The following is a 13,458-nucleotide window of genomic DNA, read 5'->3' as shown; positions in this document are numbered from 1 at the left end:
AATGATTGAGGAGTTTGCTTAGTGAAGAGGAAAAAGGAAGGTGGGACAGGTACAGAGTAGAGAGAAATTCATCAGGGCCAAGGCAGAGATTGGGGGAAATTGAGTGGCTAGGGACAGTGCTGATTCTATGTGGTACATGATATTATTGTTTCCCAGTATTTGCTTTCCCTATATATGAAGGGAAGTGCCCATTTCTGGTTGCTACAATGTCATGGTAACTTCCTGTGGGAGAAGATCCCTTCCGTCTGTCAATTGGCATCAGCCTTATGCTGATCAACTAAAGTGGATGAGACCTATTCCAGCGATTCTCAGGCAAGGGCTGCTCCTTCAGCCTGGAGTCATGAATGAAAAGACATTGACAAAACAATAAAAAGATCAGTGGTGTCACAGGTTGTAGGGGAGGAAGGCAAGATGAAAAGGTGAGCACAGGGGATTTTTAGGGCTGCGAAACTTCACTGGATGATACCATCATCCATATATTTGTCAAAACCTATAGAATGTACAACACAAAGAATGAATCCTAATATAAACTACAGGCTTTAGTTGACAATAATGCATAAAAATTGGCTCATCAATTATACACATGTGCCAAACTAATATAAGATGTTAATAATGGAGGGAGTGAGTAAAGGATGCACAGAGGGAACAGAGAGGGAAGGGACAAGGCAGAATATTCAGCCTTTCTATCCAGTGTTTTTCAGTAAACCTAAAGATGCTCTACAAAATAAAGTCCATAAGTTTTTAAAAAATGACATGGATGCAGTAACAAGTTATAGCAGAGCCATAACCAATTAGCAGCAAAACATGACATGGGCAATAAATAAACCTTCATTCTAAACCATTGAGATTGGTGGCTGGTTGTATGCAGCATAACAGCAAAAGTAAACTCAGAGAAATGGTTATAACATCCAGAATAGTCTGAATTTACATTTCCTGCAATGAAGAGACAGTAAAGAGTTTAAGCGGTCAGAGACATGATCAAATTTCTGTTTATAAAGTTCTACTTTGTAGTACCAGTTGACTGAAGATGAACAAATATGTTTATCTCTGATCTTTCCCAAATCCTCTTTAAAATAAAGAATTTTGAAAAGGCATATGTCTAAAAGAACAGGGAAAAAAGGAAACACAGTAGGCAAGATAAGAATTTTTTTAAATATGTAAAGCAGATGGGAATAGATTTTTGACTGTCGAGGAGATGAATCCTAAGCCTAAGAAGGTAGAGAGTAAATAAGGAAAAGCCTGTGCATGCCACAAAATCCAAAATCCAAAAGAAGTTCGGGAATCAGACACCAGGTTTCTCTGAAGAGGTGAATGTTGTGAAGTGTAGGCCAGAAAAATTAATAATTTATTGGAAGGTACTTATGAAGAACAGTTAGATGACTACCCTTCTAGCCAAGAGCGGCACTGGCTGACAGAAGCAACCTGTGTCACTTGACATTTTCTAGTAGTCACATTAAAAAGTAAAGAGAGGCAGGTGAGATTAATTTCAATAACATTTATATTTAATCCAATTATCTGGGATTTTAATATAGCACCAATTTGTAAATTATTAATAATACATTTTAAATTCTTTTTTCCCTATTTTTTCCAAATCCAGTAATAATTCACACTTACAGCACATGGACTAGCCACAGGTGGACAGCATAGCTCAAGGAAAGGAGAACTTGAAGGAATAAGACACAATACAGGGAAGACACAGCACAGCAGACTGAAATGGGGTGATGAAGTAAGTCTCCTTAGTGAAAGAACAGATCCCAGCCCCAAATCTCCATCCACTGTGGCCCCAAGATGACTTCTATTATTCCCTACCCCATCGTGACTGTCAGGAGATAGGAGAATTCATCTCTTGGGCAACTGTTTAACCCAGAAAAAGGATCAACTGACAACAACATTTGGTTCTTCACCCCACTGACAAACAAATAACAATCCAGTTACTCTACAACAAAGCCCCTGGTGGACGCATCTGACACATGTAGAACTTTCAATTAGCATCTTGGTACTTCCTAAATATGAACAAACAGCCAAAAATCATTGGAAATTCTAGGAAAGCCACTAACAAAAGAGAACAAAAGAAACAAAAACACAATAGAACTAGAATAAAACCAATATGTCAGAGCAGAAGAAAACTCAAAGACTACACTTAATACCCTCAGAGGCCTAATAGAAGATATTACACCCATTAAATAAAAGTTGTGAGAAGAAACCTCAAAACAGTGTAATGAATAGAAGAAATTAGAAAAGAAGTCCTCAGTTTAAGAGGTTGAGTACTCAAATAATAAAACTTTCAGAGAGAAGAGAAAAATGAGTGTGAGGAAATTATCAAAAAAATTAATGAATGCAACTAAATTTTTCAAGACAAAGAATCAGTGTTTCCAAATTGAAATGACATCTTAATTACTTAAGCAAATACAGAATAAGTAAAATAAAATGAAGCACCAACATCAAGGTATTAACGTTAAGGGGATCCACAAAACTTCCAGAACAGAAAATGCCCCATACAAGGGTAGGAAATTGAAAAACAAGCTGAGAAAACAGTCATAAAACAAGGCTTCCCAAATTCTCAAGGGAAATCGTCTGTTTCAGAATTTGTACCAAAGTACTGAGCAAGAATGAGAATGACACAATGCAATTTTCAAAGATGGGAAGCCTCTAACATTGCCTTTCTTTCTCAGTAAAGTACTGAGGAGCATGTCCACCTAATGAGGGAAGGAAATCAAAAAGAGGAACTCCTAAGACTTAGAAAACAAGGAATCCAGCCTAAGAGAAAGTTGAAGGAAATTTCCAGGATAATAAAGGAGGGACATCTTGAGGTGATGGTCACATAACAGCCCTAAAAAGCAATGCAAACAAATTAGTGCAAGAGAAAAAGAGGGTCACAGACAAAGATAAAAAATGTGAAGGAAAATTAAAGCTGATAATATGCTTCTACTACCAGTAAAATGTGTAGTACTGACAGAAATCTTGAGGACTGATGACTTTCAGCATACTGAAAAACAAGTCAACAAGCAAACAAAGTTGAGGAAATGAATGAAAGAAACCAAAATCCTATACAAAAAAGGAATATACTCCCAGCATACTGTAAGGTAAACAATTAATAGTTCCTTTTTTTCTTGCACATGATTCATTAAGGTGGTTTACCTGGTCTGGACACCCCCATCACTTCTTACCAAATTTTCCCTAACCTCCCAGAATCATATTATTCTTTATTTGGGGTGTCTACTGCATTTAAGAATGTGCCTTTATTCACCTGTTGCTTGGCTTTGTCCCCCTAGGTCTCCATGTCCAAGGCCACAGACCAGCTTATTCACTCAGCACTGGAATATCAGCTCCCCAAATTCCAATTCTCTCCTGTAAAGTACACCCAGGGCCTTCCTGTCAAAGTGAGTCCTTCCTTCTTCTGCATTATCAAAGCCCCTGGTTTCTACTTTAGCATTTTTCCCAGCTGACCTGGTGTCATCTACTATCAAAGCCCTTCTCTGAGACACTACTGCCCAAGCAGTCACAAGAATGCCTGATCTCATGCAATCACTCTGGGGGTCACTGTCCCAATGCAACAGGACCACAGTTGGGCCTCTTCCTCAATGAATCAGCACAGTTCCTTTGGTATCTGGTCACACTATTTAACTAAACTGTTCCTCACATTCTCATCATCTGGGGCCACTGCCTCTGGTCACCTCCTTTCTCCTATAGGATCATCTCCATACTGTCCTAAGCTTCCTTTCATCTGACCGCTGCTCTCCTGTATTTTTAAACATTCTCTATTCTCCATGAAAATGACTTCTCCATTCTATATAAACTTCTCTATATATACCTCAGCTTCAATCTCCTCATAACCTTTTTCTGTGATCATCTCTGATACACACAGAGATACAGTATTGCATTTACCATTTTATTACTATTATATTACTATTTTAAATTAAGATATCTACTCTTATTTCTTTTGCAACCACTAGACTTTAAAACCTGAATGCAGAACTGGAGTCTCATTAATAATCTAAAACAAAGCAGTCCCTAGATAATTGTCCTGAATTGAACATGATATTACACAACTAAGCATACAAAATTAAACATTACACAAAGACTCTAGTCTTTCTATTTGCTGTCCCTACTATAAATTTCTCTACCATTTCCTCTCTGCTCCTTTTAGTTAATCATGCCACTAGTACAAATATATTTTCTCAGAGCTGGGGAAGGTAAATGAAAGAATGGTTGATATCTCAACACTAAAAGAGGGAGACAGGTTTCTAAGAATGAATTTGTGGAGGACAGAAGATGAGAGGACAGGTATTTCACTAGGAAGTGGGATGCAAGTAAGTTAGAGAAAATTTCTGCAACTGCAAAACATATATAAAAATAAAAAAGGAGAGGGAGAGAGAGAGAAAGAGAGAGAAAATATGAGAATGTGAAAATGTACCAGGAACAGTAGAAAGAGGTAGTTTTAAAAACGGGATCTGTTGAGTGAGAAACAAAAAGAGTGAGAGGAAAAGTGAGAAGAAAATAAAGCTGTACACTTTTGTATGCCTGTGTGTTATGTTTATAGAAAGGAGGAGGATTCTATAGGCAACCTAACTCGAAGGAATCAAATGATAACAGCATGCACAGTTAGACCTCCATCTCTTTAATACCAAGGTACCTTGACACATTTTGGTGCAGTCTTGCCATGGTCCATGTGCATCCCATGTGAACAGGTCACTCCTCTCCTCCATAGGGATGTTGAAGGAATAGCGTACATCAGGGTTATATAAATTACCCACACATAGCACCTCAATAAAGATACAAAGGAACATACAACTTATAAAAGATACATTCTTCAGACATAATGTCTATCTTTAATAATAAATGCTAATAAGCACTTAACCAGTATAGATCACGAACATGAATAAAGTGAAGTCTTACTGACCACTGAAGAGTTACCTGTAAAACAAGTTCTTCTTCCAGTCTATCAGTACTGTTAATTCTTTCAATTGAGTTGTTTGATCCACTGTATTCAAAAATAGCTCCTTGTACGTTTATTTCCTTTTTTGACATACTTACAACAAAATTTCCATTTAAAAGAAAATTCCCTTGGGCATCAGATAAGGCTGTAAAAGAATAAAATATTGCTCATGAAGTCATAAAGCAAACCAAAAGTACATAAGATGGTTTTTTTTTAACTTTTTAAATTAAAATCCTGTTTTGAATTCAAAGAATGGAATTGTAAATTAATAGTAAGGATAATATTAAAGAAATAAACCTTATTTTGCTATACTGGGGTATCTATTCTGTAAGCAGGCAAACTTCAGCATGTCAGCCAAAGATGTTAGAATAAATTCACCCTACATTTTTCTGCCTGAAAGGGTCATCTTCCCCTATGGGGCACAGAACTTCAGGAGGGATATACAAGAAGTGGTCAGGCTGAATGAAATCATGCCCGAACCAGATAGATCAGCTAAACCAATTGTGGTCATCAACAGAAGGAGACAAAGAGCAACGGACTGCGGCAACACTCCATTTACACTTGTCTTGGAAAAAATGAATGAAGCTTTAACTCTAGGGTCAATATTCTAAAAGTCTATGCAGTGACTACACTGTTCTCTATACAGCTGTCTCAATCTTTTGGTAAAGAGGCACCCTATCACTGTTGAAATACATGTGAATATCAGCTTTTCAGAATAATATTCCTATCATCTCCCTCACTATTCATGCCCTTTCTCGTTCTCTCTCTCCCATTGATAGGTAATAATATAAGCCCATTAAATACATGCGTATTTATTTGTATAATATATACAAACATACAAAACAACAGTATAGTATATATTCATAATTTGTTGCTTTTTAAATTAAAATTGCACGGTGTCTACAATAATGTGATTGTAAAAAGACAAAGGAATTTAGTATTCAAACAGTTCAACTTGTATTAATTAATTACTTTGTGGTGTGACACAAACTTGTAGCTCAGTTTCCTAAACTGCATAATAAAATCAATACATATTTCTGCCTTAACAGGACCTTAATCAGGATTAAATTTGGAAAATGTTTATAAAATGTGTAAATGGTAAAATTTATGCTATTTATTTTTAATTTTCAAGAGATTATGTAATATTTAAAACTTTACAATAATAAAACTCTAATAATCAAGTTCTTCTCTTCTTGTTTTACTAGCATTATACTTCTCAGTGGAACAATAACCTTTTGGGGAAAATGTATTTGACGTCCAGGGAACTGTACCAAAAGTACACAGTTGACTTACAGATAAACTTTATAATAAATACAATACCCCTCTGAAAAAGCAATCTTGAAGGGATTATTGCAAAATCAGTTACATGTTTCTGTGTATATGTGAACCAGCTTAACTGCCTTTATATATTATACTGAATTCAATGAAAAAACAAATAACATATTCTCTAAAAAAGAAATTTCTCTGTGTAGGAATCTGCACTGGATCAAAGGTAGACAGTCCTATTTAAAGAACCAATGGTTACATTAAATCTAAGGAAAATAAACAAAGCCTTTGTGAGAAAAATTCTACACATTCTGTTACTTTTGTTGACAAAATTTCATAAACGTTTTAAAAACCCTTTCTAGTGACTTTATGTTTGTTTTGCTCACTTCAAATCAGACTTCAATATTTGCATTTGCAGTTCTCCTAGAAAGTAACACTTCTAGTCTTTTAAACTTGGGAAGAACCTGTGGTTCATTCCCGGGAAGACACAGGTATGTACATTTGGAACCTTAGAGAGACTTACTGGATTATTTATCTACAGATACTGTAGCATTTTTCTGTATGTATGCTCACAGGTAATATTTTTTAGCAGAAGAAAAAAGTTTCAAATAAATATAAAAGATTAATATATCAAAATATTTACATTTTATTCTCTTGGGGAAATAAATGATTTGCACTTATTAAGATGAAACTCAGAAAACACAGAATTAACCACTTTTAAGTGAACAATTCAATAGCAATTAATACGTTCATAATGTGCAACTATCACCTCAATACAGTTCTAAAACTTTTCTATCTTCCCCAAAAGATACCTTGTACCCATTATGCAATTGTTTCCTTTACATTTGATTTTGGTAATGCCAAATGTAACTCCTAAAATAATCTGTTCACAACAGATTCTCATTCCCTATTATAAGTTTTAGTTATCTGGGCCAATATTTCATATTTTATTAATGTGAAGTGGATGATTTCTCTACATCATCACCTATTCTAGCATGGTAAATTACAGGTAAGTCAATTTTTAAGATGTTTTTCTGATGGAAAAATTTTGTAAAATATCCTTTTCATGTTATAGCTAAGCAAAATTCTCTAAATTTCAAAGCTAATTTCAAAAACAAATGCCAAAAGTTGCATAATTACTATTAGCTAAAAGGAAGAGAATTTTATTCTAAACACACAGGTAACTTTAACTGAAGATGCATTTGGTTTTCTAAAATATTCTTATGAAGAAAAACAAAATAATTAAAAAAAAACAATTTTTCAGACTGGGGTTGTGGCTCAGTGGTAGAGTGCCTGCCTGGCAAGGGTTCAACTCTCAGCACCACATATAAATAAAGATATTAAATAAAGGTTCATCGACAACTAAATATATTTTTTAAAAAACCCATTTTTTCAGAATTTTGTTAAAAAAGAACATATTTTGTGTAGCTTAAGAAGAACATACGCACAGGGAGTTGAATGACCTAAGCTACATAGGAACTGAAACTACATGTTTGTTCCAGGGATTCTTGTTGCCTTCCAGGAATTCACATCAACCACAGACCTCCATGAAATTGCACACAAACCACATATTGGCTGCTGCTTACTAAAAATGTTTACCAAGGTAATTGTCATCTTCTGGTTTTCCGGAATAGCTGTGCTGAAGAATTTCAATGTTTGTTGCTCCTGTGGGAATCTTTACAACCACATTGTAACCTGCAATTAATTTTATAAATGTTAAATTTCACAAAAGCAGATGTCCTAGAGGACATTACTACTAAATGTATGATATAGTCAGTCTTAATTTCATTTTACCTTTAAAAAATGAAACTGGTCATTCCTTTTGAACCAATACCTTAATAAGTTACTGAGGACTGGAGAAAAGCAGCTGTGGTCTAGAAGCATATAGAGTTTCAGATTCTTAAAGTATAACTCTTCCTAATTTTTTATTTCTAAACTTCTTTTATTATCATTATTATTATTTTGAGTACTAGGGAATGAACACAGGGATGCTCTACACTGAGTTACATCTTCAGTCCTTTTTATTCTTTGAGGCAGGGTCTAAGTTGCTGAGGCTGGCCTGAAATCTTCTTGCTTGTCTTCCCAGTCACTGGAATTACCGGCATGCATCACCACCATGTCCAGCATAGAATTCTTAACATAGGATAGAATAAAATTAGTATATTAATTGAGCCCCTTAAATGCTCAATTGGGGTATTCATTTTTAACTGTGACTAATGCATTTAGATTTTCTCCTGGGAAAAATATGAAATTTCAAATGCTATTCACAAATCTGAAAGATATCAATAAAATTGGCCTTTGGTGTGATAATGTTAACAGATAGTAAGCAGCAAATTTCATTGCTAAGAAATAATAATAATAAAGAAAAAGCTCAATCTCTTTCATAAGCTTTTAGTTTGTAGTATAACCTGGAATCCCTATATTTATTTGCCCCCCAACAATCTGGATTCCCTATATCTATCTCCTGCCAAATTCTGCATTGATTTTAAAAGCCTATTAATAAACTAGATATGAGAAAAACTAAATGTTTACTGGGAGTAAATAAAAGTAATACCTCTATTGTACAAGACCAAATTCAATAAAGAAGAAAAAAAGGGGAATACTATACAAAACATACATTAAAAAAGAAAAAAAATGTTTTCTTGATACAGAAAAATTCATATTACACAGTTGTCCAAATACTCTCAGGGTAAGTATACAGATGATTATATTCTAGTTATATTAATCTAAGTTTTCACCACTTGTCCTTTCTTATTAGTATTTTCCCCACTTAATAAATGAGAGAAATTGTACTTTTTCTCATGCACTAAAATTTAAAAACTTGGGAAAAATTTAGGAAGTAGCAGTTTTATAAAAGCTTAAATTTGTGAACCTGATATCAGATTCCTTTGAATAATCTTGCACCAGCCTTTTTCTATCTCTTTAAGGCATCCCATTTTAAATATAATGTGATAGATGATTTAAAGAGTCTGCATAAACCATACATACATATTAGTTGTAGATTATCAATCTTCAAAAGTAAATTCAACTCATCTTCTCTTCACTATAAAATATTTCTGTTCACTATTTCACTATTTATGTCTGCTAGTGCAGTTTTTCAAGAAAGCAAGCTTGAAACATTTCAAAGGCAACAAGATGAAGGTGACCACCAGGGGGCAGAAACGCCGTCAGTGCTATTCAAAACACTGCAAATGACTTCACTTTTCTCCATTTTTTACTAACTGATTAATTCACAGTACAGTTTTTGCAGGTTAACTATTTAATACTAATTTGAAATATGTGGATTTTCTCCTTAAAAATAATACTTTTCAACAGATTATGCTAAGTATGTGTCATTGATACTAGAAGGAGAACAAATTGTATAGCTTTTGTGAAACAATGAATAAAAACAACCAGAAAAATAAATAGTATGTCAAACCAACTAATAACTAATGATCATAAGTACCACTAACATGGGAAAGTATAAAATGTACTACACTTACTGTATAAATAAAAATGTAAATTTTTGAGTTTTAAGTTATACCTCTATAATTGAAGTAATTCATAATAACCCAACACATATTTAAACACTTATGAACACAATTTAATGCTAAAAAGCATAGTAGTAAATAATACACTTTTACTGTGCAAGGCGAGTTTTAATGTTCTGCTTTTATTTCATAAAAAAGAAAAAAAAATGTTTGTCCAGAAAATTTTAGAATGGAAAATATTTGAGATATTCTCATAACAATTTTGAGTAAAAATGAAATCATGGCCAAATATCAATTATATCTATCATTCAGATACTGCTTAGGAAATCAAATGTGATGATAATTATGATTAAATATTATGTTAATGGTTTCATCCTTCTCATTCAATCAACATTTTCAATATTGATAACAAAAACAACAGACTGACCAGGTCAGACCAAAAAATAGTGTTTCAATGATAATAATTTAGAGCAGGTTTCCTGAAAAATAGTCATAAGTATATACATTTTAGATTACAGGAACAACACTAAAAGCACTTCATTCATCGGGGGACTATTCACACATTGTGGTCAAATAACACTGAATTTATTTTTTCTCTCATAATGCACCTAATTTATCTTTAAAAATTAGATTTGTCTTGGGTGGGTGAATTCATTGATTTAAAAGTGCATCTGGTGTAAGATGTAATTTTCTCATATTTAGGAAGTATTTCTTTCACAATCATTTTGAACTAAGGGTATAGAGTACACAAAACAATAACCAAGTGTTACTATTATACCTTCATTATATACTCACTACTAGATCAAGTAAAAGGGAAAACTTGAAGCAAATACACAGCTTACCATAATGGGCACTGTTGAAGACACCTGCCATTGTCCTGCATGAAGAGTTATCTCCACCACACACTCCACATTTGTCTCTCTTGGCCTTGGAGTTTAACACATGATCACAGCCAGCTTGCTTCAAAACACAATTAGTACAATTAAGACACTCCTTGAATGTAAGAAATGAGAGCGAGAGGGCTAGAGAGAGGATTTAACAAAGATGTTGACTAAATGTCACCATAGAAGGTCACAATCGAAGTAGCAAAAGTGGTTTACAACTTGTATGAACATTATGTTCTACCCTTTTAGGAAGCTCACATCATCTTTATCCTGATTCTGAATAGTACAAGCTAACCAGAATCAGCAAACTTAGTGCTTTATGAGTCATTATTAAATGACAGAGAATTGCTTAGTAACAAATCTAATCATATTCCTAAAGATAGCATAATATAAAAATTATTTTATTGGAATTCATAAGAATGTACCATGAAGCAGCAAAAGAAATATTTGGTTAGAGAAATAGAAAAAAAACTATTGTTATTAAATCACTATACATGTATAGAAACTTCTAGTTTACTTACCCGACACAGGCCTTGAACACAGATGTCGTTGGTTTCAGTTCCACAAGGGGTACCATCAGCAACCCTATCCTTCAACTGGTAGAAGTTAGTGGTTCCAGCAACCCGACAATAGAGCTTACAACGATCTTTTATGGCAACTGTAAAAATTTTAAAAAGTCAATTTTAGGGTGTACAATAATAAAGCCATGAGTTCTAAGGTCTCAAAAAAATTTACACTAATGACATTATAAATACTTACTCCCACTGTACTTTGGAAGCCACCTCACATTAGGGGAAAGACCATTGATGTTGAAATGTTTACCATCAAAATCAGAGCACTGCTTCTCTCGAAAGTCTTGCTTGCCTTTTGGACATGAATCAGTGTTACATGATCGAAATTTCATCCTGCGGCCCACACAGTACTTTCCTCCGTTTCTTGGCCTAGTCAAATTCATTACATTTTAAAGCACATCAGTACAACATTATTTCTGCCATTTACTTCTATAATTGTTCCATTCTTTTCCAGGATCAGGAAAACCACTGATGTTCCACTAACATAAGTTTTTAAATGAAAGTATGTAAAGGGGATTTTAAGCAATTCTCTGGCTAATGAACTATAAAAATATCCACCTTCACATGGATGCTGAGGCCTGGAAGGTAGAACCAACAAAAAACTAATGATGCATATAAACGAATTAGAATAAACAAATTAACTTAAAAAAAACTGATGGACTTTTTTTTTTAGTTGTAAATGGACACAATACCTTTATTTTGTTTATTTAGTTGTTTTGTTTTGTTTTGTTTTGTTTTTAATGTGGTGCTGAGGATCGAACCCAGTGCCTCACGCATGCTAGGCAAGTGCTCTACCACTGAGCCACAACCCCAGACCCTCATAATGAACTTCTTTTGTAAAACATCAAAATGGAATTTGTTTACTTTCTGAGGGGAAAAAAAAGACATGTAATAGCCAAAGACAATAAAAAAGGAAGACAGCATGTTCAAAAGGAAGTATATGTGCATCTCCATCATGTATATACTTCTTCCGACTCAGTTCAAGGAGTTTCATGGTATCAATCTATATCCCTCTCTATTTCAACTTAATGCTGGAAAATAAAAACTCTTCAGAATTTTAGATATAAATATTTTTAGTATAATGTAACTATTCTAAAGTTCAAATGAATTTAGATTTTATTTACAGTATGTCACATTTCTGCATTAAAATGCTTTTAATAAGACATTGAAAGAATGTCACATTGATTGCCAAATAATATATCATATATACAACAGAAACATTCATTTAAAAAATCTTTATGAGCTCTCTAAGCTCTTTTATATATTTCAATGAGGGGGGAATATGTTTACTTATTCAGCTAAATACAATGATGCATCTACAACATGAGCAGAGAATGAAAATGTGACACATAAAATTATATAAGACAATGAAAACTACCAACCAAACTATGAATTTTCTCCAAAAGAGCCAAAACTAAGTGAAAGGATCCAGGAATTTTCATTAGAAATACAGTAAATGTGAAAATGCCAGTGTAACTGTCATTCATATTCAAAACTATTTCCTAACTGATATCAAATCAGAAAACAAATTTTAAAAAAAAGAAGAAAATGATTCTGTATCAGTTCCAATTATAAAATTTTATCTATTTATGTTTTTTAAAGTCTGAATCCACAAAGATATATAGCAATATGGTTAAAATATTCCAGAAGTTTTCTGAATCTCAGAAACTTACAGACTGACCTCCAGTTTTAGAAGTGAATGAAACTGGTGTTTACTTTCTGGTGCCTTGAGTTAATCTTAATTTACAGTGACATAAAAAAGACATACTCAGGACGATTACAGAGCCTGGCTGTGCTTTTGATTCCACCTCCACATGTTCTTGAACAAGAACTGTAAGGTCCCCATGGTCCCCATTCACCATCTACAGGTCGTGTCTCCATTTCTTTGTTTACACACAGCCCATGGTGGCAGTGCTACAAAAATAACACACACACAGAGAAATGACTCATGTATATCTAGTTGGAACATCACAGTTATTATAGTAATATTATCAAGATTAATAGAAGGACAATATACAAACAATTTAAAGTAAACCACTAATAATTCAGAAATAGGATTACATTTGACAACAACTTATGAATATTTCCTGTCTACTGAGTAACCGTAAGATCTGTGGAATGCAAAAAGAATCTCTATCCTTTGAGACTTAGAGGCTCACTGGAAAGAAAAATATAGTAAAATGGAAAATGATGTTTTTTAAAAAGAAGTTACAAATATGAGTTTAATACTGTATATGTTCACGGTTTCATTATTTTACTCCAAGATATCAATCCTCTTTCCCACTCTTTTAGATAACTTTCTACATCTCATTCATCATCTCAGATGACCT

The 13,458-nt window shown here is 33.7% G+C and overlaps 1 protein-coding gene across 1 annotated transcript in view; it reads right to left on the bottom strand.

Annotated features, from left to right (window-relative positions):
* Positions 1 to 13,458, bottom strand: part of Adamts20 (ADAM metallopeptidase with thrombospondin type 1 motif 20) — a 146,286-nt gene that overhangs the window by 72,067 nt on the left and 60,761 nt on the right. Inside the window, exons 12-18 of the mRNA XM_078014858.1 lie at positions 12,897 to 13,042; positions 11,316 to 11,497; positions 11,078 to 11,214; positions 10,515 to 10,632; positions 7,802 to 7,897; positions 4,915 to 5,081; positions 4,634 to 4,763 (exon numbers count right to left, since the gene is read on the bottom strand). Coding sequence (XP_077870984.1) covers positions 4,634 to 4,763; positions 4,915 to 5,081; positions 7,802 to 7,897; positions 10,515 to 10,632; positions 11,078 to 11,214; positions 11,316 to 11,497; positions 12,897 to 13,042 — 976 coding nt within the window. The remainder of the gene's footprint in view (positions 1 to 4,633; positions 4,764 to 4,914; positions 5,082 to 7,801; positions 7,898 to 10,514; positions 10,633 to 11,077; positions 11,215 to 11,315; positions 11,498 to 12,896; positions 13,043 to 13,458) is intronic.

The sequence above is a fragment of the Ictidomys tridecemlineatus genome, chromosome 6 (genome assembly GCF_052094955.1).
Source record: "Ictidomys tridecemlineatus isolate mIctTri1 chromosome 6, mIctTri1.hap1, whole genome shotgun sequence".
Classification (NCBI taxonomy): Eukaryota; Metazoa; Chordata; class Mammalia; order Rodentia; family Sciuridae; genus Ictidomys; species Ictidomys tridecemlineatus.
The sequence above is the reverse complement of the archived record's forward strand: the minus strand, read 5'-3'. Positions and strand labels throughout refer to the sequence as shown.